At 35.6% G+C, this 26,794-nt stretch overlaps 1 protein-coding gene across 1 annotated transcript in view; it reads left to right on the top strand.

Moving 5' to 3' along the window:
* The first annotated feature begins 319 nt into the window (after positions 1–319).
* The window catches only part of LOC124365585 (protein IWS1 homolog), a 40,114-nt gene continuing 13,639 nt past the window's right edge, over positions 320–26,794 (top strand). Inside the window, exons 1-5 of the mRNA XM_046821577.1 lie at positions 320–500; positions 21,407–22,708; positions 23,922–23,990; positions 24,660–24,892; positions 26,130–26,245. Coding sequence (XP_046677533.1) covers positions 485–500; positions 21,407–22,708; positions 23,922–23,990; positions 24,660–24,892; positions 26,130–26,245 — 1,736 coding nt within the window. The 5' untranslated portion in view covers positions 320–484. The remainder of the gene's footprint in view (positions 501–21,406; positions 22,709–23,921; positions 23,991–24,659; positions 24,893–26,129; positions 26,246–26,794) is intronic.

The following is a 26,794-nucleotide window of genomic DNA, read 5'->3' as shown; positions in this document are numbered from 1 at the left end:
TTGCGATAAGACAATTCCTGTTTTATATTGACGAAATATTGTTCTACGCTAATCTAGTAATCAGTAGAAACGAAATGTGAAATAACGATTCATGTCTGGGTGTGGTCGGTATAATCCCAAAGTACCGATGATATATTATTATCTTTGAAACTTGAATAAAGCTTTAGATAATACAGTATTTTGATTTCTGTACCATAAAACAACTGACTCATATAAAATTCAACATTGTTTTGTTGGAAAAGAATTTGTTCCTCTATGATCATAATGTGACTAGAGATACGAAAACGTTGGGACAGTCACAACCGTAATTTTGGCAAACTGTATTCCTCCTGACTCCTGTCCTGTCCATGATGAGAACGTGAGCTGTCTGGGGCAATGGACGTCTGTTTGTAGATTTTGACGTTTTGTTTGTGATCAACTGCTGAAGACTTAGGTTTTATTTGAAACCATTTCTTTATTAAATCACTCTACCAACAGTCAAGACATGAATTCTATTGAAGGTAAGCGGACAATCTATTTTTATCCTCGTACAAATTTATTTTACTATTTTGACTGCAATGGTTACTAGACAGCTGCTTGGTTTAAATTAATTCTTTAAAATTCTCCATCAATAGTCTGTATTATGTTCCTCAGTTTTCGAATATTGGCTCCATTATGACCTCTTTGCTCGACATAGGATCAATATAAATGGCAAGATTTATAGGATTTCATATTTGGTTTGGAAATACATCTACAGTAGGGTTCTTTCTATAAAACCAAAATATACAATACCCCATGCTTATTCCTTACATTTATTTGCATTTGGACAGACAGTTTCCACATTGGAATTTAAGATAATTATTCTTTTATATTTTATTGTGCATTATTATTTTGGAACAGTGTGTTTTATTGACCCAAATTATCAAAACCAATGTTATAATCAAGGTTTCCTGCCTTACTGAGACAAGACCATTAACCCTAGTAGTGGGAGTCATTTCACTTGTTAATGGCAAGCCATTGTTATATGTTGCGTAAGATATTTTTCTGTAATCTTAAAAATACATATATAACAGCAATTCTGATGTATTATGCATTGTGTTTTTCAAAAAAAGAGTAAAGAATAACATTCTTTTCAGATATCCTAACTTGAATTTATAATAGGTGTACTTTTGTTATATCTGTGCCAGCTGCGTAAAGAGTGTTAAGTCCAAATTGGTCAAAATGAGTTATTGCTACACCCGCATGCAGAACAATGATATCTACGTTTGTGTATAGGTGATAAGTCCAATTTCACATAATAAGCAGGTTATTCACTTGTGCGCCAATGGTATAAAGTAAAAAGTGAACAATATTGATTGTGTAAAGTGTGTTTAGTCCATGGTCACATTTTACTCAAACTATACTGCTTAAGGTCTATTTGTGTTTAGTGTGTTAAGTCAAGCAATTTGTGACTTATCGCACTATTCACTAATTTATTTATTAAGTTAACACACTTTACACTGTTTAAAGCCTGATTTGACTACTTTAGTTTTCAGTAGTTGTATTGACCATACTCTGGAAAACAAGCACATAATAATCATCATAACCTGATAGTTTGTTGGTTAATGTGAAATGTAGTGTACAAGTTAGTTTACCATCATGTCATCAAGATCTAAGCGGATTTTGGAAATGTGTGGTGCAGGTAAAAGCACAGATTTTTTCTTCGGAAGATGAAAAAGGGGCGTATTTAAAAGAAAAAATTCTTGAAGATGCAGAGTTTGCATATGAATCTAAAAAAGTTAGATAAAGAAAAAATCAAAAGTTGACCATACCACTAAAACAGTGACATTTGATTTGCAGCAATGCCTGCCAACTCCTCTAGTTCACAGTTCTGTGGCTTTCTATAAACGCCAACTTTGGACTTTCAACCTAACAGTCTACGACTGCACTGAAGGCTTAACTTACTGCTACCTTTTGGCATGAAGGTATAGCTGGTAGAGGTGCCAATGAAGTGGGTTCATTTATCTATTTCGTTCATTTCGGAAGCTACAAAACCTGATGTGACATGTTTTGACAATGTACAACAGATACATGTGGGGGCCAGAACAAAAACACATACATAGCTGCTATGTGTATGGTGACCCTACAGAATTCGCCAGGACTAAATGAAATCAACCATAAATGTTTGATACCTGGGCATACGCACAAGAAGTGTGATACATCTCACGCTCTTAATTGAAAAACGTAAAAAAAACCTTTCACAGAAACATTAACCACCCCCACGATTGGAGCCAGCTTATACGAAGTACTGGATAAAAGCATCCTTTTATTGTAATGAAGAACTTGAAGACTTTTTTACTTTGCTAAGCTTTTCAAAAGTGATCTCCAGCAGCGCAAGCAAGATGTTGTAGGAAACAGTTTCAATTGGAGGAATGTGCAGTGGTTGAAGTACCTAAAAAGTGAACCTGGAATCATTTTCTACAAAACTTCCTTGGACCCCCAATCAGTCATTTCAATGTATAAGTTTTAAAAGGAGATGTAATGAAACCCACTTTTGCAATGACCCCTAGTCTACGTTACAAGGGCCAAAACCCTATCCCTGAAAACAAAAATAAAAACCTCCTTGACCTATTACCTTTTATTTCACCTGTGTTTTCACCAATTTTATAAAGACCTGAAGACTTTACAGGAAGCAAAGGATACCTATCACCAGATGACATTCCAAATGAAGAAACTGAAGAGGCAGTTACCATTAGTTGTAAAAAGGAGGAACGCACTAAATCCAAAAAAGAAGAAAAACATGTAATAAAACGAAAAGAAATAAATATAAAAACAAACCGCCAAAGGAAAGGGTTAATAGACATTTTCAAAAAATAATTAATTGTTTGAATATTAATAATTCACTGCTCTGTAAGATTAGAGATTTGTTAACTTTTTTTAAACAGCTATTCCGAAACACAAAAAATTAAATTTTGTCAATTTACCAATATGTTTGCCAGAGTAAAACTTTTGTGTTTGTATAAATATTTAATCTAGCCTTTGACTTAATTAAACAATATACTACTTAAAGTTTGTTTTTTTAACCCTACAAACAATTTAAATATTTAAAGACAGTGTAATAAAAGTTTACTGTTTCAAATCGCAGCTTTCTTCTAGTATAAAATAAGTTAAGTCCATGCAATTAGTGTAAAACCGTGTTAAGTCCAAGTCAAAAAAAAGTTTTACATTTTTTTTTCTAATAAAAGAAAAATATTGTTACGTTATTTTGAAGTATAGTACCTTTTAAGGTAATACACAAACTAATATTTTAATGAAAAATAGGAGGTCTGTAGGAGTAAAATGTCCACATACTATTAAAAAGTGTAGGTTTCAGATTTTACTGAAAACTTCAAACGTGAATATCTCAAAACTATGTTTTTTGACTTAACACTCTTTACGCAGCTGGCACAGATATAGCCTATATATAATTTAGGGTAGACTTTAATAAGCGACCTATACTCTTTATTCCATTTCATTATCCGAATGAATAATTTAATTACAATTTATTTAATAAAACATATGATTCCTACTTATTAGTGATTTGTCATTAAACAATAAACAGCAAGAAGTAATTAACCTGTTGAGAATTTGAAAATTACGATAAATATAAGGAAATGATGTAATACATTTCTAGCTATAATTCTGTGTTTGGTGACTGCCTTCACAAAAGCGGTTATTCACTGCTATCCGCATTTATCAATATTTTAACGTATTTCTGATGTGTAGGTCTTGGCCATCGTTGGATTTGTTATTTTATGAATTTGTGTTATTAAAAATTGTAATGTATTATTCTTGCTGTTAGTTTATTATAATTTATTTCCTATGATTAGTATATAATACTGAATTTGGATAATATATGAATAGTTCGATAATAACAACCGAATAACAATTAAAGGGTTCTTATTAAAGTCTCCCCATAATTTATTTTATTGTTGTTTTACATGAATTGCGTGAGACCATTATTTGTCAATAATTTTATTCCTAGAACTTTGAAACTTCAAGATAGCCAAAAGTTGTAAAATATTATATAGTGTTTGAAAAAAAAAAAAAAAAAAAAAAAAAAAAATATATATATATACAGTCAACTCCCGATTAATCCGCGGGCGGGTTATCCGCTTTGCGCATTATCCGCGATCCGCGAACGATAGCCTATGTACTGTACTTACTGTATGCATATTAGTGATAAATGAATTAATAACTAAGTAATAAGTAATATGGTAGAATATTAACTACATAATGTACTGTATAGACAGTTATTTGAAGACGTAAGTTGTGTTGGCGACGCGTGATGTGTAGCAGTGAGAGTGGCGGTGTGACTCGTCTGGCAGGCGGGCAGGCACCCAGCTCTCAGTCTGCTCCCCTCCACTTATTTGCCTCCCGTCTCACTTCCCAAGCATTTCCACCACTGCCACCTCCACTCCCTTGTGTCACTGCGCACTGTTGTCGCGCATCAGCCATTACTGTCACTCATCTGCCATGACTCATCAGTCTGTCACTGCCTATTGTCTACACTACACTGTTTTACTTTACATTTGTTGCGTTATTCTAAAACATCTGTATTTTTGTTGATTAGTTAGTGTATTGACTGTTCACCTTTTCTTAGTGACTGGCCTTCCGTGTGTCAACTGTTCTGCTGTGTCTTTTTGAAGTGTCTTTCGTGTGTTATTGACTATTCTGCCATTTCTTATTGACTGTCTTTTCTTGTGTGTTTATTGACTGTTTATCTAGGTGTGCCTTTACTTTGTTTTATCAGTATACTGTAGGCCCTATATTAATTCGCTATGTCAGAAAAACGAAAGAGAGAGTTGTTTTTAACAATCAACCAAAAACTTGAAATAATAAAAAAACTACAAAACGGTGTTTTGAAAAAAAAAAAAAAACACCTGTGTGCAGAATATGGCATTGGAGAAAACGACCGTACGTGACATCTTTAAACAAAAAGATAAGTTATTGTCGTTTGCTGCTAGTGCTGAAACGTCGTCTGCAATGAAAAAGAGAAAGGCAATGAAGCTTTTCTACCTATGAACACCTAGACGCTGTACTACTTGAGTGGATTGCTCAGTTAAGGAGTGAAGGTACGCCAATCTCAGGTCCGATCCTAGCAGCAAAAGCTGAACATTTTCACAAACTGCTTGGACTCGAAGGTATGTTTAATGCTTCTTCTGGTTGGTTAACTAAGTTTAAGCAACGCCATGGCATCAGGGAAATTTCACTGCAAGGTGACAAAACTCAGCAGTGACACTGAAGCTGCTGAACTATTTTAAAGCAGAGTTTGAGGAGTATGTTGCTGCTGAAAATCTGACTCCAGACCAGATTTATAATGCAGACGAATCTGGTTTGTTTTGGAAATGTTTGCCGACACGTACACTTGCTTTTGAAAGAGAACGTCAAGTTTCCAGGGCACAAATCTAGTAAGGAAAGATACACAATTCTTTGTTGTGGCAATGCTTCAGGGGAGCATAAATTTAGATTTAGTTGTTATTGGTAAGTCCAAAAAACAACGGTCCTTTAAAGGTTCTAGAGCTGTAAACCCTCCCTGTTCAGTACTTTTCTCAAAAAAAAAAAAAGGATGGATGGACCAAAGGAATTCTTCAAAGAATGGTTTGAAAAACACTTTGTCCCACAAGTTGAAAACCATCTTATGTCCAAAAACTTGCCCCTGAAAGCAGTTTTATTAGTAGATAACGCCCCTTCACATCACGCTGAAAATGTGATGAAATCTGTTGATGGGGAACATTGTTTTAAAGTTTTTACCGCCAAATGTAACTCCTTTGATCCAACCAATGGATCAAGGAGTTTATTGCAGCCACAAAAAGAATTATAGGTCCCATTTACTAGAAAGAAGAATAAAATGAAGGTTATGACCTGAAATCGTTCTGGAAAGATTTTTCTATTCTTGACAGCATTTACGACATTGCAGCAGCTTGGAAGTCAGTAAAATCGTCAACCTTGCAAAAATCATGGAAGAAACTAATGGCGAGTGAAGAAAAACAGCAATATTAGTTTAGAAGAAGAAGCCCTTCAAGATCAATCTGATGTAGATTGTGCATTAGCTTTAGCACAATTGGCAAGAAACCGTCGAAGGGGGGTGAGCAAGTTAATGACGAAAACATCAATGAATGGATGAACTGTGATGCTGATGATTCCCGGGTACGAACTCCTGAGTGATGAAGACATCATTAACAAAGCTCAGGGAGTCGAGGAAGAAAAAATTTACAACAATGAAGAAGAAGAGAGATGCCTCCTCAATCGCGTGTTTCACATGAATCAGCTCTACAACACGTTGAACGACTTATTGAATATTTAGAGGGCGAAGACTTCGGGACAGTTGCAGACGATCTTACATTACGTAAACTTAGATCACAAATTAGGGTTAAGTGCCATAAACAAAACAAAACAGAAGAAACTTACTGATTTTTTTAAAGCAAATTAATTTGCAGTTAATGTAATATAAAATAGTTTTATTATTTAGAGTAGGGTATTTACAGAACAGTACTGTATTTTCATTCCCGTCTATGTATATTTTTAGTTAGCTATGATGTACAGTACAGTACTACTAACTTTTAAATTGTTTGTACTCGATACTGTATTAACTGTAGACTTACGTATACAATACCGGTACGTAATGTTAACTTTGAACTTATTCCAGCCTTTTAAATGTAATAAAAACTTAGTTTTATAAGTCATTAAATGTCCTACTTTGCTTATTTCGAGTTTTTCTTTGCCTTTCTTTACGTTTTTGCGGATTATCCGCGAATCACGTTATCCGCGGCCGCCAAGCCACCCTATTCCGCGGATAATCGGGAGTTGAACTGTATATACCGTATATAGGTTTTTAGGAATAATACAAAAAAACTGAAAATATGTGTAAAAATGTGAAAACGTGTAATAAAAGCAAAAACGAGCAATTCATGTAAATCAACTTAAATAAAGATAACTACACATTTCAAAACAAAATTGCAGAGTATGGAGAGTCAAAAAAACAAAAAAAAAATGAAAAAATTACACTTTCTACAAACAATTTTCTTGTTTCAATCTTGTACAGGATATCATGTTATGTCAGTTGTATGTCCAGATGTACAAAAAATTCAAATTGTTTATGTAATTGGAAATATATACAGAGCTTTGAAAAATAAAAAACATAAAACATATACACTAGGCTTTCACAAGATTACTAATCTGAGTCACTGTTCTCCTCTGCAACCTGCTTTTACCCCCTGCATGGTTGCCTTCAATAATGTTCCAGTTGACAATAGACAATTAGACAATAGACAATACTTCTTTATTTACATGTTCTTCAAGAACAGTGTTAGCGTCATAAATACAAGTTTTACGAGGTTATAAAAATAAAAAATTGTGATATGCTTATACATTAGGTTGATTGTAATGTAAATGTTTTGCTGTTATCCCCGGTTCATGAATTCTGATATCGTGTAGAAATGGGGTTGGCCAGTAGCCAATTTTTTGAGCTCTTCATGGAAACGTTGTCCTCCAATTGTCTTCAGCTGCAAGGGTAGGGCGTTCCACATTTTTCCTCCAGCGTAGCTTGGTTTTTTCTTTCTGTCAGTGAGCGGTGGTGGATAGGGAGACAGTAGTTTGCTCTATGCCGGGTATTGTAGTGATGCATCTGGCCTGCTGTTTTCAAAGGCTGTAGTGACTTTAGATGATGGTGTATTTATTGTTTCCATAATGTAGAGGTTTGCCTTTACTACTGTGAGAATGTTTAGGGTTTTGAACGATTCTCTACAGCTTTCTCTGGGCTGAAGCTCGGCCAGTATTCTTATGGCACGTTTTTGTATGATCAATAGTCGATCCAGATTGTGCTTTGTTGTAGCACCCCAAACTGAAGCTCCATAGCGCAGATGACTCTCAAATAGTGAGTGGTATGCAGTCTTTGCAGTGTCTGCATTGGCTATCCACTTTATTCTTCGCACTACAAAGAGGCCTGTACTCAGCTTGTTACAGAGGTGGTCCTATATGAGGTGTCCAGGAAAGAGAGTCGTCAATTAGTATACCTAAATATTTTGTCACGTTGTTATCTTCTGATTCGGGTAGTCGACATGTGTTGTCTTTGTGCCTTCCCAGGATTAACTGTTGAGTCTTTTTCTCATTAATAACAAGGTCATTTTGATTTGACAGTATTGGACTGCCATGTTAAAAAGCTATGTGTGATGCTACTTCCAGCTGATTAGGGTTTTCATCACTAAGAAGTAGGACAGTGTCGTCTGCATTACATAATGCATTGGCTATAGCTATTCAGATATCTTGTGAAGTCACTGGTGTATAGGATAAAGAGAACTGGCCCCCAGTACGGACCCTTGTGGAACTCCTCGGATGAATACTCTTTGGCTTGGACTTGACCTGTTGAATGGTTTTTGTTGGTGACATAGCTCATCTCAACTATTTGATTTCTTCCTGTGAGGTAGCTTTTGAACCAGTCATGAGCTTGTCCTCGAATTCCTAGCGTGGCCAATTTCTTCATAAGATGGTCATGATTAAGGGAGTCGAAAGCCTTGCTATAGTCCAGGAAAATGGCAGTGGTGGTGTTACCGACTTCAAGTTGGTCAATTATGTATTCTGTTAAGTTGATTAAAGCTGAGGTGGTTGATCTGCCAGGGAGAAATCCATGTTGTTGGGTTGGGAGAAGTCCATTATTAGATAGGTGGTGAAAGAGTCTAGTCAGGGTCAGTTTTTCTATTCAGTTTAGAAAAAGGTCGATATTAGAGAAATCGGCCTGTAGTTTGATGTTTGAGTAGTAGATCCCTGTTTAAACTTAGGATATACTTTTGACAGTTTTAAGGCGTTTGGGAAAGGTCCCTGAGGAATATGATTTATTTATAATCTCAACCAGTGGGTTAACTAGTTCTTCCTTGCAGGTCTTAATTAATTTAGCTGATATCCCGTCATACCCAGATGAGGTTTTAGGTTTTAGAGAGCTTATAGTCTTATAAACCTCTTCACAATTTGTGGGGTAGAGAACTAGTGAAGGAGTGTTCAGGTTCTCTGTCTCTACAGACAGTTGTTGGTTGCAAGGCTGTTTACTTCTTTGTAACGTCTCATCTGCAACCACTTATAAAAAAGTTATTAAAATGATCTGCCATCATTGTTGGGTCTGATGTGCGTTTGCCACTGATGTCGAGTTCTGTAGGTGATGTGGCTTCATTTCTACTTTTTCTTTCTGTGTTTATTATCTTCCACACTGCTTTTGCTTTGTCGTTGGCTTCAGATATGATCTTGGCTGTGGCTTGTCGTCTTAGTGTCCTCAGGTATAAATCATATTCCTTTTTCAGTTGACTTGCATTCCTTTTATCTTCTTCTTTCCCGATTATATTGTACCTGTCCTGAGCTTCCAAAAATTCTGGTTTTTAGATGAATCGCCTGAAGGTCTTTTATTTTGGGTCTTAGATTTCTTTTCTTAAATTTAATCAAAGGACAGGTATTATTCAATGCGTTTGTCAGGATGTAGTTGAAGTTATTATAGGCTGTGTTTACTTCTCCAGCAGTGTATACTTCCACCCAGTTTCTGTTTTAAGGTGAAGAAGGTTCTTTTTATTAAGATTTCTGCATTCAATGGTGGGGATTTTGGTTGGGCCATCGCTCTTCACCAAGTTATATTGCAGAGCTGACCTGTGTGATCAGATAGCCCTTCAATGATTTGGACTTCAAGTTCTTCGTTTTGAAGATTTGTGCAGACACTATCTATGGATGACCTGGAGGTTGGAGTAATTCTGGTGGGGGGGAGGTCAAGTCTGTGCATATTAAAGCTTGTCAGCATGTCTTGCAGTTGAAAATAGTCACTTTTCTTGTCCAGACAGTCTATGTTTAAGTCACCCATAAGTATCACTGGATGGTTAGCTGTTGGGGTTCTTTCAAGCAAGTCAGATATTACCTCAAGTCCAAGTGATAAGTTGTGTTTTGTCCTGTATGTGCCAATGAGATAGGATGTAGTTTTACCTAGGCTTACCTTTAAGGCTACTACTTCACAGGTCATTTCAATGCTCAATTCTTGAGTTTCTATAATTTCAACACTTCCCTGTAGTGTCGCTTTAGTGTAGATTGCGACTCCTCCCTTCAGGTGGCACTCCCTGCAGAAATTGGCCGTCAATTTATACCCAGTCAATCTTGTGTGTTCCAGTATTTCTTTCTTTAGTCCATGCTCTGTGACAATTAGGACATCAGGATCAAGGGTTGTTTAGGAGAGCATTAAGTCGTTCTATTTTATTAGAGATTCTATCTACATTTTGGTGTAGTATGGAAAGTTTTTTTATTCTTGAAGGGGCTCGTTTAGTGTTTTGTTTATATTGGTCTTGCATGCTTTCTGATAATGTCATTGTTTTAGGTTTTGTCAGGGATTTTTATTTCTCAGTTTGCGGTTGTCTAAAAAAAAGTGTTGTTGGTAGGTTTCATCCTGGGTCAGATTATTTGTTGTTGTCTATGATCTTCTTTTGATGAGGAGGCCGTTAGATTAGACTCTAGGTGTGGTGTTGGGTCAGGGTCCTCACTGGATCCTGTTTTTTCCACATGATTTCTGAGTCCATTTCTTTCTTCTTGAGCGTTATATAGAAGTCAATGTTTTTAACAAAGAAGTCGTTGTAGCTTTCATCTTTACTCCTTCTTCTTGCATTCAGTGGAGGTCCATCACTGATTTTCATCTGCTGGTTTTCTTGTGATCTTTGTGTTCTTGTGTAGGGACAGCCACTTAGTGCTTTCTTTTTCTGTCGAATGAGTTGAGAGCTTAATAGCTGAGACCTTTGGTTTTTCAGTTGATTTTTTTACTTGAAGTGACACACTGAACTTATTTATTTGCTTATTGCCAGCTGCCTGGAATAAGTGTTTGTTAGTTTTTGTGGGCGGGCCTGCTAGTCTTGTTACGGACTTGACGGACTGTGTCACTTTTGGTATTGTCAGATTTTTCTCTGTAGTGTGGTGTGGTTTCTAGGGGTTTTGATGGTTTAGGCCCCAATTAGTATATTTTCCAGTTTTTCTTGATAAGCCTGATTAAGCCTGATGAAAACATTCTTGTGGACTCCACATTGCACCCTGGACTCCACAATGAAGTCCTTTTCTTTGCGGTGCACATATCGTAGACTCTCATTTTCTTGTCTGGCATCTTTTCATGAAGTGGTGGGTGCCTACGTCTCCTCCAGGTTCAACAGCTGGTGTGAGTTTAGAAAGAGATGACAGGTCCCTAATCAACTCCAGGATGAATTTCTTCCTGGACATGGGTGTGTTAGGGATGCTCTGATATGCGTACATACAAGTCCAGCAAGTTGAAAAAGATCTTTTTCCAATACTTCAGTGTGTGCCTGGAGTAGGAACAATGTTACAGGGACTTGTCTTTGCAGTCCACACCACCCATCAGTATTATTGTACTGGTCTATCACATAAGATTTGATGGCTTCTGTGCCACTCCCACAACTGCATGGAGTTGATCCTGAGCATGGTAAACAGTCAAAATCAAGTAGACTGGTTTCCTTGTAGGTTTCTGCTTGTAACCTACAAGAAGAACCGGGCCTCTCCTGAAGTACAAAGACTGTTCTTTACCAAGAACAGTAAACACAGACTTTGACAGGTCCTTAGAGTTCTTGTTTATAGTCCTTGTCAAATAGGTGCTGTTATCCAGCAGTTGCATAGCCTGGGGCAACTTCGTGTAGAGGTTGTCAGTAATGGCTTAATAGCCCACCACCCTTCTCTAACAGATTCAGTTCAATTTTTTGGGTGAATGGATCTTGTCTCTCTGCCAAGTAGTCCTTGCCCGACGACAGCTCAACTTGAACAATATACAGTGTTTTAGAGTTTACAAGTTCAAACCTTTTGACTCCAAACCTTGTGTGCCGTTTATTTGGCATGTACTGAATGAAAGCACAACGATTCTTCATAACAACCAAACTTTTGTTCAAGCTTAGGTTTTGATGTTGAACATAGTGCTGCTTCAACACATAGTTCACTCCATCCTGGAAAGGTCCGATTTTTACCCAAGGGTCATGACCTGGTTGACCTTTAGATCTCCTCCCTGGATGTGAGTTACAGCATTGTGTTCAACATCTGAAACCTGCGCAGGCTCACCATATGAAGCTGTGAACAAGGGGATTTGTAGACCAATCAGTATGTCAAAAGTTTTGCATTTGGTAAGGCCCATGCAGTTGTACAGTGGTATTAGGCCATAAGTGAAGCCGTGATTTTTGCTTCAGACCACCAGCACTTTGTTTTTCTCTTAGTTTCCTCATGGCATACAAATTAGTTTCCCGGGTGATTACACTAAACTGTCTTTCAGTCAGAAACAAGTGGAAATAATCTGAGGTTTTAACAGGACAATCTCTGGGACCTAGCTGTTTAACTGTGAATTTTGATTCCACATTTAAACAGGTTCCTCCTCATACACCCAAACTCCTGAGCTTGGTAGTGGTGCTGTGGGCTAGTCATTAGGCCTGCGATGTTAGGGACTGGTTGAACTTGTCTGGCAGCTTCTGGTGAAGGTGTCACTTGGTATGCAGCGCAAGTGGCCTGTCAGGTTCCATCTATCTTCTACGTCTACCATGTTGCTCATAGGACACCTTATCATTCTAGTCGTCAAAAGGGACAAGTGATTTTTCACAACTTCCGTCGTGTACCCGATCGGATATACACTGGACCTTTCATAAAGTGCATTGTGCGCCCGATGGGGTACACGTTGCATTTCCTTACTGCGTTTTTATTGTTTGCCTGTCTTGGTGGTTTGTTAAATTTGATCCTGCACTTTAATAAATACCTCAGACTAACGTGTACCCCGTCGGACGCAAGATTGCTTAGTTTCTAATGTAAATTAATTTGTTAGGTACCACTAGGGGTACACGGAGCAAAATTGAATAAACACATTGAAATAATTAACATAGAAAACCTGATTAAAGGTCTTTTGCCATTATTATTTGGCAAAAAAAAAAGTCCGGGCTTTTGTAGAGAATTATTGTATTACCATGTAAACACAGGCTGCAGTATAATAAGCGGCTACACCACACTTTATGTTTATAATTATCTAAAGTACTAAAACCAAAATGTTGAACTGAATTACGTTACGGTTATTTCAAATTACAGTAAAGTTCAGCTGGTTTTGTATGTAATAATTTAATAATGAACAAAGACTATTTAGGCTATGTGTATTTATTAACTGTAACAAACAAAGCTAGCTATGTAACATTTAGTTACTTCTTACCATTTTAAAGGATGTTTCTTTCAGCTTGTGGCACAAATAACGGAAATTCGTTGCTATTGTACTTGTAGCCATTAATTGCTCAAATGACAACAAGAATAATTATATTTTTTGTGATTTAATTTTAAACAATATTGTTATTTAATACATTTAAAAAATGGAAGTAATTAATATTGTAAATAGAATAAATGACATGTGTATGTATTCATTTAAAAGTTAGTTCAGTTTAGGGCTATTTTTAATTAAAATTTGGTTTGCTGGTTTGATTATCATGTGCTTATTATATTGCACAGCCTTATGTGGAGAGGATAACTTCTCATACCTACCCCACCTTAGTTTGTTATCCTAGGTACTTTAAAAATACACTATTTTAAAAATTGTTGAAAGTGGTTTAAGATTGTTTTAGGTAATTTGGCTAAAGAAAACATTAAAAAAGTATTCTACGTACAGGCTAACCTAATACAGCATACTTATGTAAAAAATGCTTTAGGATCTAATTTTGTACTTGCATTGTTTTTTAGCTGCAGTGTAGTAAGCAACCACCATCATAATTGAATCAGGATACCATTATCGATTAGAAATAACTAAACTATCGAATACAAAAACTATGTAATTATAAACAATCTTGTTCAAAATTTATTCAAAGTAAAAATAATTTGTATGGTATCTGAGCAACGGCCACAATATAATGGTGATATATATGTGTTTTATATGTCACCAGTTGTCATACATATTTATTCTTCAAAGTAATATAAAGTAGCTAAATGTTACACGGTTTGGTTTGTTGCATTTTATAAATACACATAGTCTTGATAGCTTTATATTCATCAATAAATTATTATATTGATAATATAAATTTTATATTTTTTTAGATATAAAAACAGCTGACCTGTACTATAATATGAAATACCTATAATGTTATTTGGCTCGACATTTAGAATTCGATTGTTTAGATAATCATGAGTATCGATGATTCAATTGTAGTGGTGGCTGCTTATTATACTGCAGCCCTAGTAAGTGGTGTCTTTCTTCATATTCAATGTAAAAGTTAAGTGTCTTGAGTACATGTTAAAATAGACTGGGTCACTATTATTGTGTCAGAATGGATAGAAATAGATGTATTGTTTTCTATTTTTTCGTAATGGATGTTTAAATTCTATGTAATTCTAGTGTTGTGGCTAATGTCTGCCATTGCTCTGTTACATAGAATAATATAGTCAGGAGTTTTAATCATGGCTGATTTGACTGGGCTATCAGCCTTATTTGTATCTTGGATTGATAGCTTGTGACTCGTTCTTCATGTTTAGTTGTCTTTTATTTAATGTCAATCTGGAATCCTACTTATGTTGGTTTACATTGTTTTCACAAACTGATATATCAGGTGAACTTCGTACTTTGAACTACATGCAACAATGTCTAAAACAAGTGCTTTTTTCTGTTACCAATTAGCACGATGGACCAGATCTCTTCAGTAAATATTTACATAACTTGAAACTGTTCATTTGTAGGTCACCTTTAATATTTAGCCTAAAAAAAAATGTGTCTTATACATGAAAATTATATTGTATTGTTGTAATGTTCATTACCTGCAATCAGACAAACATTTCTAATCTTGTATAAAAATAAAGACATTATATGTTAAGCTATTACATAACTTTTTAACATTTATATTTTAGTATTTATTAATAAAATTTGGCATAATTTGGCTACTCTAAATTCAAATGGATGCAATATTTCAGTTACATATACCTTTTCAGTATTTACATGTACTATTCTTAGTCTGATTCGTGTAGTATCATTTTGAAAAGCAATTGCAATTTTTATATTTTTTTAATATTTATATTTGGTGTTTGTAAAGAGATCCGCAAGTTTTACAAAATCCCTTTATTTAATATATTGATTAGTTTAACTGCACTTAATTATTTAATTTCAAAATTAATTAATTATATTCGTTAGGGTATATAGATAGGAGAATACTTTCTCAAATCACTTTAAAACCTGTTTTTTAACTGGCAATTCATTAATTTGGACTTAAATAACAATCCTTGTACTTGTTATATATTAAAATTTTAATTCCCAAAAGCTTACACAACCACTTTTGTTTTAAAATGTTTTCTTCCTTCAGTTAAAATAAACTAAATTATAGTTAACTTCTTGCTTCAGAAATAAAATCGAACTAACAATTTTGCTTTCTTATAAAACTCAAATGAAATAAAATTTATAATTTAATTCAAAATAAAATATATTTTTCTGTATTATAAATGAGGCTAAATAAAACTGAACTAAAAACTTCCGGAAAACTTCTTTGCACCACTTATGTTGCAACTGGTTACTGTTGGTATAGACACAAAGTTCAAACTGTAATCTAACTATGTTTCACCCCAAAATATTTGTTAAAAGCTTTATATCTTGATGTATAATAATTATTCTGACTGTTGACTAATAAATAGTTACTACCAGTAACTTTAAAATAATATTAAAATTGAAGAATATACTCTGAACTATACTTGCAACGACATATGTGCTCTCTTGGAAACTTCCGTTAATTATTTAGTGAATTCGAATCTTCTTATTTCCTTTTTGGTACTTTGAGATTATACCGACCACACCCAGACATGAATCGTTATTTGACATTTTGCTTCTACTGATTACTAGATTAGCGTAGAACAATATTTCATCAATATAAAACAGGAATTGTCTTATCGCAAACCCCTCTCCATCCTCAGACAGAGGTCAAAGTCGAGCGGTCTAGTAGATAACGTGATTGCAGAGTCTCGCCGCCCGTTCAGCTGGTGCGTCGCTTTGTTGTACTTCCGTGTTTTACCCCTACATTGCTCCAAACACAAAAATTCAACAAAAACAAACATTACCAAACAAAAACTAAACTCTTTATTGAAAAAAACTTGTTTTTATTCTTGATCACACTCCGCCACCCAAAATGCGAGTGCCTCCTGCCATCAGTGCGGGCTTCAGCTGCCGAAGCCCGCGCTGATGTCAACGAAAGAAAAACATTCCTCGAGATAGTACCTATCAGTAAAATATCAAATTCTAGAGGGGCTGATCAGAAATATAAACTGAATTGTAAAGGAAAGACAATTATGTACAGTGCAAAAAACTTAAATAATCATGTGATGCCGCGCGGCCTGCCGTAATCGGGATTCTCGAGAAATATAAGATAACAGTGACAACAATACCGATCACAATACCTGGAAATGCTTATTGATTGATGGAATGTTAGTTCTGTTACTCAACTACATCGTTTTATAACGTTCTAAGTTCATTGAAAAAAGTTAAAGCGTTGGGGGTATATAACGGAATCTGACCCCATTAACAATTGATAATCGTTGTAAGTTTGTAATTTTGTAATTAAAGAGTGGTTTTTTCGTTCTATCATTTTTGTTTCTATAAATTTATATTTTTGTGTTCTTCATACTGTGTGGTCGGTATAATCCCAAAGTACCTCCTTTTTTTTAATTTATACAATACTCTCAAAATCCCTTGCAGATGGGTAACGGTACTAATAAGATGAAAACCACAAACTAAATTAACCGCAAAATAACACTCCAAAAAGATGCTGAAAATCGTGTGTCGTAGCTATTTAAATACCTCCCCTTCCAGTAAACCAGTGAACTAAAAACCAAGCCTTTGGCCTCCAACTATCCAATCACAAGGTCAGAGAGAACAAAGTAATCTTCAAACTAGCCCAAATGTCATCACATTAACAAACTAGGCTACCCAAAAAACCTGCTATCTCACTGTATCTACATCCTCAGACCCTTTCTTGAGAAATTACATTATTTAATTTATGTGTAATTCACTAATTAATTAAACTCTATATTTTCTCGTATATTTTCTCCCATAAATATTAACAAATAAATTTTAAATTGCCTATGTAGCAGATTCTACAGTGTTGAGAATCTGTCTAATTATATTGATCCTCCACAAAAATATTGTAGGATATTCATATTATTATTCAAATAGAATTCAAATTATAAACTCAATTGCTTATGAATTTTGTAAAAAAGAGTGAAAAAAACCATAAAAACAGGTGTGAATTAAAAACATTATGTTAGATGCTTAGTGGGTTTTAAGAAGGAGTAATAGTCAATATATTTAGTATTTACCAATTGCCTAACATGAGCAAACAGCCCTTTTGTGGGCTATAGCTCTTTATCAGCCAAGTTATGAAATCTAAATCTTTATTTTATAGTAAACATTTTAACTCTAATACAGCCAATTCCTTGTACAGTGCCCTATAGTCAAAATTCAGTAAAACTTTAACTAGGCCTAGTCATTTTAACTAAATTGCTTATGTCCATTTAGTGTAAATGCTGGGATGTCTGTGACAACTTTTAGTATTATCTGAAGGCCACTATTTTTTTAAAGATTTTGTCTAACCGGACCCAAAAAACTATATTATTAGAAGAAACAGACTTTATTTAATTTACTATGAAAATTACATGTCATTGTGAAAATTGGTTCTTGTTTCTGCCTCCCTAAAAGAAGGATGTTGGCGAGGAGACTACTTTGTCCGTATCTACTACTTTTATTACAAAATATAAGTAGGTTTAGATTAAATTGTCGTACATATGTTACTAGAAATACCAAATTTGAAGGTAACCTTTACGAGCGCTCACATCATCTGAGCTTGAATTTGAGTACTATGTTCCCTTTTTTTGGCCAGAAGTGCTGCTAAGTATCAATGAAGCCCGCACTGATGGCCAGGGACATTTCGATAGGTATTTTTCTGACCTCAGATCACATTCCAGATCATCCAAATTTTCCAATGTCTGATCATGTTGGAACGATCTGAGGACGGAAAGTACCGATCGGAAATGACCCTGGTCATCAGTCCAGGCTTTGATGGTGCCTTCCCACACCTCTGGTTAAGAAAGAAAAACATCCTGTGAAATAGTATCAAAATTCAAGCTGATATCACATGAGCACTTGTTAATGGTTATATTTATAATACATATTTATGTATTTACCTACATATATGAATACAAGGTCTGTCCAAAAAGTATCCGACTGCCGACCAGTAGGCGGCCGCGGCGTAACCGACCGACTCGAACCGGTATTGGAGAGGAGGGGCGAGCCTACTCCTTCCCATATTAGGCATTGAATACAATCCGGTCACTCAGTGAGTCACAGCGCTCTGTTCCGTACAGTACTGCCGTGTGTGTGCGTCGCATTTCAATATGACTGAACGTGTTGAGCAGTGTATTTACATTAAATTTTGCCAAAAACTTGGCCATTCAGCATCAGATACGATTACTATGATACGAAAAGCTTATGGTGACGTGTCTATGGGCGATACACAAATAAAAGAGTGGTTTAGGCGGTTTAAAAATGGCCGCATATCAGTGGAGAGTGATGACATCTGGCAGGTCTTCAACGGCCAGAAACGCTGAAAATGTTGAACGTGTTCGTGCAGCAATTAATGAAAACCGTCTATTGACTGTCCGAGAGCTGGAAGATGATTTAGGAATACCAAAATCGTCAGTTTGTAACATTTTACATGAAGATTTGAAAATGAACCATGTTTCGGCAAAATTTGTTCTTTGGCTGCTGACAGAAGACCAGAAGAACTGTCGCACAGGACAATCTGGATTTGATAAAAAGTGACCCAGGGCTACTTAAAAAAGTTATTACTGGTGATGAGTCATGGGTTTATGGCTACGACCCTGAAACAAAGGCTCAATCTTCACAGTGGAAAACTCGTGAAGAGCAACGGCCGAAAAAAGCAAGACAAAGTTAAAGCAATGTCAAGACAATGCTGACAGTTTTTTTTTACCAGGACGGCGTTTTTTCATCACGAATATGCTCCAAGAGGCCAGACAGTGAATAAGAGTATTATCTTGAGGTCCTAAGGCGGCTACGAGGTGCAGTGCGAAGGAAACGACCTGAACTGTGGACAAGCTGTGACTGGATCCTGCACCACAACAACACGCCAGCTCATTCCTCAAATCTTATTCAGCGTTTTTTGGTCAAACACGATATCAACCAACTACACAGCCTCCCTACACTCCTGACATAGCTCCTTGTGACTTCTGGCTATTTCCGAAATTAAAAATTCCTTTGAAAGGACAAAGATTTGACGATGTTGAACAAATAAAACTAAATACGACGAAGGACCTGTTAGCCATTCCCCAAAATGAATTTAAGGAGTGTTTCCGGAAGTGGGAGGAGCGTTGGAATAAAGTAGTGGCTTGTGGAGGGGAGTATTTTGAAGGGGACCAGAATGCCGTTGCCGCTGAGTAACGTCAGTTCATCGGATATTTTTTGGACACATCTCGTATAACTGGCTAGAAAAAATGGTTCCAAAAATAGTGACCTCCAAATAATACCTTGAAGTACTGATTTAAGCATAAAGTAAAAAGGCTTTATTCTATTCATTTACATATATTTTTGTAAAGATTTAACTATATTTCGTCAATAGATCGCAGTTGTTAATTTTTTAATATATTTTTAGAGAAAAAAAAATTAACTTTACTCCTGGAAACGTCATAACGACCCATTTGGTGTTGATTGCGTAACTTCCAAAGTGTGATCAACACTGAAAGTGTTAATTCGTATTTTAACAATAAAAGCATTATTAACGGTCAATGACCTTCAAATTATACATTGATCGAAAGCCTATAAGTTGTTTTTAATGATTTTCTTTATCATGTTTTTAGTTGACAATCTCTATGGTTTTGTTCTTTGTTTGAAAGTTTCGTTATTTGAATCTAACAAAGTTTTATCGTACACTGTTGATTATAATACTTCATAATGGGTGACCCTTGTAGATCAAGGAAGGATTCCATTCGTAACATTCTAATGGAATCTAACATGACCGAATCTGTTGAATCTAAAATAGAAGCTTTGCATCTTGTTTTCATTTTTTTTTAAATTTTGAAGTAAAAAAACTGACATTAACACTGTATTAAATGAGCTAACTCCACATAAGGGTAGAAAAACACTTTAATTTGCATGTAAATTTTTTATGGTTATTTCATTGTGTTGATGATTAACAATTGGAAATGAGTAAAAACTTTGCCACTTTGCTCTTTTCAATGTAAACATAAAAATTATTTCAATTTTTATTTCTGGATCCCATTAATACTATATATTTTTGTGTTCACAAATAAATTTCTTACAATTTGCCTATTTCAGACTTATAAAACATCTTTTATTTTATTATAATGTAAATTTTTTTTAAGTAGATTCTTTTAAGTAATATATTTTTTAATTTTACTTCAAAATTATGTAAATTTATTCTCTGGTTCTTAATAAGAAAAATTATATGTAACACTTCATACATATATTACATAGAAGATATTTTACGAAATTTACTATGGGGGACCCTGTAAAAGCTTCAAAACTCAGTGCACACACTTAAGACTTTCTGATAGACTATTCCAAGTTAAATTTTATTCTTGAAGATTAATAGAATTATAAGGAATAAATCCTAGGTTTTTATGACAAGGCTAGGTGGATTAAATCACTTTTATCGACCCATCGCACTGCCCCCACCAGATGACCAGAACTTCTGACCTACTCAACCGCAATCTGTAAGAATTCTTTACACAGCTTAAAATACACTATTCAAGGAAACATTTAGAGAATTTCTTCCCAGCATGTCAAAGACTTTGTTGGAAAAACATGTGTTACATCTTCCACACTGCATACTATTTTTTCTAGATTAGGGTCAAAGGCAGTCCGTCAGTCTGTCTGACTGTTTAATAATTCTTAATAGAGAGGTTGTAGAGACTTGAAACTTGAAGCATAGGTTCTTCTTGGTTCATAGTAGGGTCAAAAGGACACAGGGCAATTTGTCCTTCTATCAGATAACTCTTGATAGAAAGATCCTAGACACTTACATTTTTGTACATAGGCTACTCTTGGTCCAAAGAGGAGTCATATAGAATTTGGGGTAAAAGGGCATTTCATCTGTCTCTTTCTGTCCATCTGTGTGATAACTCTTTTGTTACGTTAGGTCCTTCAATACTCCGTCAACCATTTTATTATTGTATTAAGTAATAAATCTCTTTGTAGCTTTTTGGCTCAAGAATTGTATCTTTCTATTTGTGTAAATATGAATTTAAGTAACAAACTTGATATAATGTAGTGGTATACTTTAAAAATTTGTACTGTATTCATACCTTTTTATTTCTTTATTACCATGTGAATAATAAAATATAACATGTATATAATATTTATGTTTATATGTTTTAATTACAGACAATACACCAATGAGTCCAATGCAAGAAGACCAGGGTGGGGCAAGTGATGATGAAGATAGAAACTCTGATATTTCTTCATACTCACGCAAATCCAGGGCATCTCGAAGATCAGGATCAACTTCTCCGATTCAGAACAGATCAAGATCAAATTCAGCATCTAACCATGGATCAAGAGCTTCCAAGTCTCGGTCCCGATCTCGTTCAGGGTCTAGACTTCAGTCCCCTATTAATTCTAATCCCAATTCAAGACCAAGTTCTATTTCTCCTCCCAGATCCCCCTCAAATGTTGGATCCCCTAGATCCAGACATTCCTCAAAATCAAGTACTGGGTCTAGGCAGTCAAGATCTAGATCAATATCACAGCCAAAATCAAGGGAGGAATCAGTTGCTTCAAGGTCTCGTTCACGTTCAAAATCATCATCACCAGTAAAGGAAAAATCAAAATCACGTTCACCATCAGTTTCAAGGGGAAAATCACATTCTAGATCAAGGTCTAGATCTAGAGCTAAATCTGGTTCTCGTTCCAGATCAGGTTCTAGAGCTAAATCTGGATCGCGATCGAGATCACCATCAAGAGCTAAATCTGGGTCACGGTCAAGGTCACACTCAAGAGCTAAATCAGCATCACGATCAAGATCTCCTTCAAGAGCTAAATCTGGATCACGGTCAAGATCAGGCTCAAGGGCTAAATCCAGGTCACGCTCTCGTTCAAGATCAGTTTCTCAAGCAAAATCAAGGTCACGTTCTAGATCAGGTTCAAGAGTAAAATCTAGATCTCGATCAAGGTCTGGGTCAAGATCCAGATCAGGTTCAAGGGCCAAATCAGGTTCACGATCACGGTCAGGTTCAAGAGCTAAGTCAGGATCAAGATCACGATCAGGTTCAAGAGCTAAGTCAGGATCAAGATCACGGTCAGGTTCAAGGGCTAAGTCAGGATCAAGATCACGGTCTGGTTCAAGAGCCAAATCTGGATCTCGATCTAGATCTGGATCTAGAGCTAAATCTAGATCACGTTCAGGTTCACCAGCTAAATCCCGCTCACGCTCAAGATCTGTTTCAAGAGCAAAATCTGGTTCACGTTCAAGGTCAGGATCAAGAGCAAGGTCAAGATCAAATTCCAGGGCTAAATCAGGGTCAAGATCACGGTCAGGATCTCGTGCAAAATCTAGGTCTCGTTCAAGATCAGGTTCAAGAGCAAAATCTGGATCACGCTCAAGGTCTGGATCAAGAGCCAGATCTAGGTCACGATCAAAATCACGCTCTAGATCACGCTCTGGATCAGGAGGAAGGAGTGATGAAGGTAAATGATTTATTTACTAAAAATTAATTTTTGTTACAGTATAGAGTGGATAAGTGTGCAATCCAGTCATATTGATAGTTCTTGGTAATTTACTTAATAATAAGTTATTTGTGTTGGTAACTAAGATATCAATGACAAAAATTTATATACATTTGAGAGCCATAAATTTGTTTTATGTACAATAGCTTTTTCAGAAACATGACCTTTTAATGGGGTTTCAAGCTCAGTCAGAAGCAAGCACACCAAGTACTTTTTAAATATTGTACATTCTAAACATGAAATTAAATCACACAGAAAACACTTGGCAATACCTAAAATGTCATTTCAAACAATGGGCTGAAGCTACTGTCACTTCATAATTAATATTGTCAACAATGGAAACTTCATTGTCATCGACATTATCTTCACCAACAAAATTCCTCATTTTGTTTTTATTAAAAAATAATCTTTAGTGGTATATAATAATAAAAAGAAGCACAATTTTTATAATATTGACTACAAACCAGCTGGAAATAAACAAACTCACTGTTAAATTAAGTTTCAACATAACAGCTGACTAACTCATCGGTGAGTGCAGGTCCAATATGTTCTTAGTTGACACTAATTTAATCTTTGAATATTCAATAATTTAACATTATGTTATGTGTCAAAAGACAAGTAAACATGGCCTGTATCTTTATGATGAACAGTCTTAAAAAAATGTCAAAATATTCATTTAAAAACTTTCACAGTAAGTGTTGTAAAGATTTGAACAACCTTACAACGCTGTTTGTTCTTAGAAAACTCCAGATTTACATCTAAGTTTTTTTTAGAAGAAAATTGTAACTAAGTTTATGAAAACTATTGTTCTAGACTTCCATCAGTTTGTAATTTATGAAAATACAGTACACTTTTATGTCCTCTAATCTAGTGATTTCTCTTTCTTACACTAATTAAGAGGATTACCGAAAGATATTGATTTAAGATGGATGATTTAAACAACTTTGACAAATATAATTCACCAGAATACTAAATAGTGCATAAAAATTCACAAACTCGTGTTAAAAAAATTTAAAGTAACACATTATTATTCTAGAACATTTGAATAACGCTGTGTATACTGTTTGAAAACCAATATTCAATAAATATACACGCAAGTCCCTCATAATAAGTTGTCTTTTTTTAAATGATTTCCAAACTAATTAGTACTAATTAGTTTTGACTATGATTACAGAAGTGATTGAAGAACGCAGATCAGTTGTGGACAGTGAATCGGAAGACGAGAACAAAAATGAAACCAAAGGTAAACAATAAATACTATTATTAAACAAATGAATTTTTAGATATGATTAATTGTTCTTATTATTCTTCAATAGGGTTCACTTCTGGCTGGTTTATACCTCCCAGTTGAACATTAGGTACAGCAAAAACCGACGTGTCACTTAAATCAGGGCAACCCTGTGGATGTCCTGGAGTGGCACGTCTCTAATTGAAAATGTTGAGTATTGGGGTGCAAGGGTAGATCAAGTGGTCTAGTTTACTGCAGAGGATAACTGTTGGAGTTTGTGGGGATCCCTAAGTGTTAGGACAATTGCTAGCCTAAACATAAGGAGTGCTATCTCACTGCCTGATTTTACTGGAGAGGCTGATACAGAGCTGGCCTGCCCTTCTTCTCAGACATGATTGAAATTATGCACAAAATCCTTCCTCATGGATCTCGACAGGAGGCGGCTCCCAACAATGCCCATCCAGAATATCCTGTCACTCCGGAAGCAGTGCTATGATTCTTTTAGGACTAAGTGCAGTTTTTAAGCTTCTTGAAAATAAATTATTCTCATTAAATCAATGTTATATTTAACCCCCATATTAATTGTGGCAGAGTACAAGTACAATATTTTATAAATACTTCACTGATAATTTGATCAATAAATCATTGGACATTTTCGGTTAGTTTGGTTTCATTTCTGTTTAGACAAGAAGAAACCTAGGAGTAGAGATGGAAGTGGCAGTGAAGATGAAAGCGTTGTCAAACCAAAGAAGAAGCGTCCAGTTGACGAATCTGACGATGAAGATCAACCTGCATCCAAGGCCAAGAAGAAGAAGAAGTCTGCTGTTTTGTCTGAATCAGAAGATGAGGAAGATGGTGGTGAAAAACGGAAGCGAGCTGTCATGTCAGATTCAGAAGATGAAGAAAAAAGTCCTAAGGTAAAAACCTATTAAATGTTGTTTCATCTGTTTCAGTCTTATGTGATTGGTGTTATTAAATTCAGATTATGTAATTATTCACAATGAAAATGTAAAATATTATTACATCTTGTTTAAGTTTATTTATAGGATGGCCACCACCCAATCGGGAATAAGCTGAGAATTTTCCTGTACAACCGTGAAAATCTCGGGACAATTTTTCTGTTTCTAAGAACGTATGAAATCAAGATATAGTTTGACATCTTCTTGAATCAGGATCTATTAATCTCAAAACATAATTTTTTATATGACGTGGCCTGTGAAACAATGAATGAAGATCAACATATGTTCACAAGCAACAACTGACTCTGGTTGTCTCCACTAGTGTAGTAGAATTTATCTTGGTTAGCTCTACCCCTGTGGAACGGCCCCAAACACAACAATTCATTGGACTGTTAAAGCCAACCGACTGATCGTATCGAGCCTCAGCCACTACACGAGTGGTAGCAGTAAGCAGTAAAGCGGTAGTGGGTAGTGTTTTTGTGTTTCAGTTGTATTCAGTCACCAATAGCATTTGAAGAGATGTTAGTTAGATAGATTATGCAGGCCTAAAACATACAGTGTTCATCCTATTAACAGGTTTAGAGTTCGGTTTGGTTAATATTACCGTCCGTTTGATGGTTTGATAAGAGATACAACCCGCTTTGTTAAGTACACCAGAATGTCAGTTGGATTTTTACCAAACGTGATAAGAAACCTTTTGGAGAAGAAAATAGGGTTTTTAGTAACAAGTACAGCCGAGAAGGTATTGTTTAGGACAGAATGAGCTGAGGGCTGAGCAACGGAAAAATTGGTGGCGGATCAGTGGGAAAGTGATGTTGTGTTTTGAAGTAGCATTCAAACCACAACTGAACTAGCAGTGTTTACACTGGCAAAACATTTTGTAAGTTTTGTTTCCAACATTAATAATTGCTAGTCTAAACGGGTGCAAGAGTTCTTGTGACCACTGCTGCAACCAGTGTCGGACAGTTGTTTGCAAGAACTAGACGGCAGTGTTGGCCGTTTAAATTTCAATTATAAATATTACAGAGTCATCACTGCTCTTAGTGAATAGACTCCTGCGATACACCCATAGCAAGTACTTGCGACAGGTCTCACGAGTAAAATTGCTTATCTGGTTCACATTTTGTGACAGTAGTTGCACAAATTCTTTTACGAATTTACTTGCCAGTCTAATGCAGCTTAATATTGTTGCCAGTCTGCAGATGGCCAAATCTACCACGCTTATCGGTTTTTGTCGTCACAATGGAGAAATCCCATCATTTCTCCGACCAACTATTCATCTGAACAACTTCTCCGCACACGTGACATTCGGTCAGACAGAAACTGTTCAAACCAAATAGCCCAATGTGTATGAGGAGCCTTACGTCATGTTGTTTCGTAGTCCATGAGTATAATCTAATGAACACGTTGTGACTTAAACCACAGCCTTTCTTGTATTTATTTACTTTGTAGTTGTGTTGTGATGATGAGGTGGTTCTATTTTTTAATTATCTTAAAGGGGAAACACAAATATTTAAGAGCCAGTAATTGATAACATTAATTCTACTCGTATTCTGAGGGCAACTATGGAAGGTTTAGTTCTGTACTGGTGTTTACTTATTCTACAGATCGTGAATTAAATGCACTTCGGTAATTTCTGTAGCAGATAACTTTCTGATGCATTCTTCATTCATTGAGATACACATTGAACCTGATACTTTCCTTGGACTGTACCAGGGCTGCCACCAAAAATGATTATTTGAAAATAAACTTGAATTGTGCATAAATTTCGGGCTCCGGGAAAACATGCGTGGATTATGCCTGAATTCTTACTAGGGATGGATTGATTCCGATGCTCAATACCGCGGCTTTTTTTTACTT

The sequence above is a fragment of the Homalodisca vitripennis genome, chromosome 6 (genome assembly GCF_021130785.1).
Source record: "Homalodisca vitripennis isolate AUS2020 chromosome 6, UT_GWSS_2.1, whole genome shotgun sequence".
In the NCBI taxonomy this organism is placed as follows: domain Eukaryota; kingdom Metazoa; phylum Arthropoda; class Insecta; order Hemiptera; family Cicadellidae; genus Homalodisca; species Homalodisca vitripennis.
Note: the sequence above shows the minus strand (reverse complement) of the source record. Positions and strands in the feature narration are given on the sequence as shown.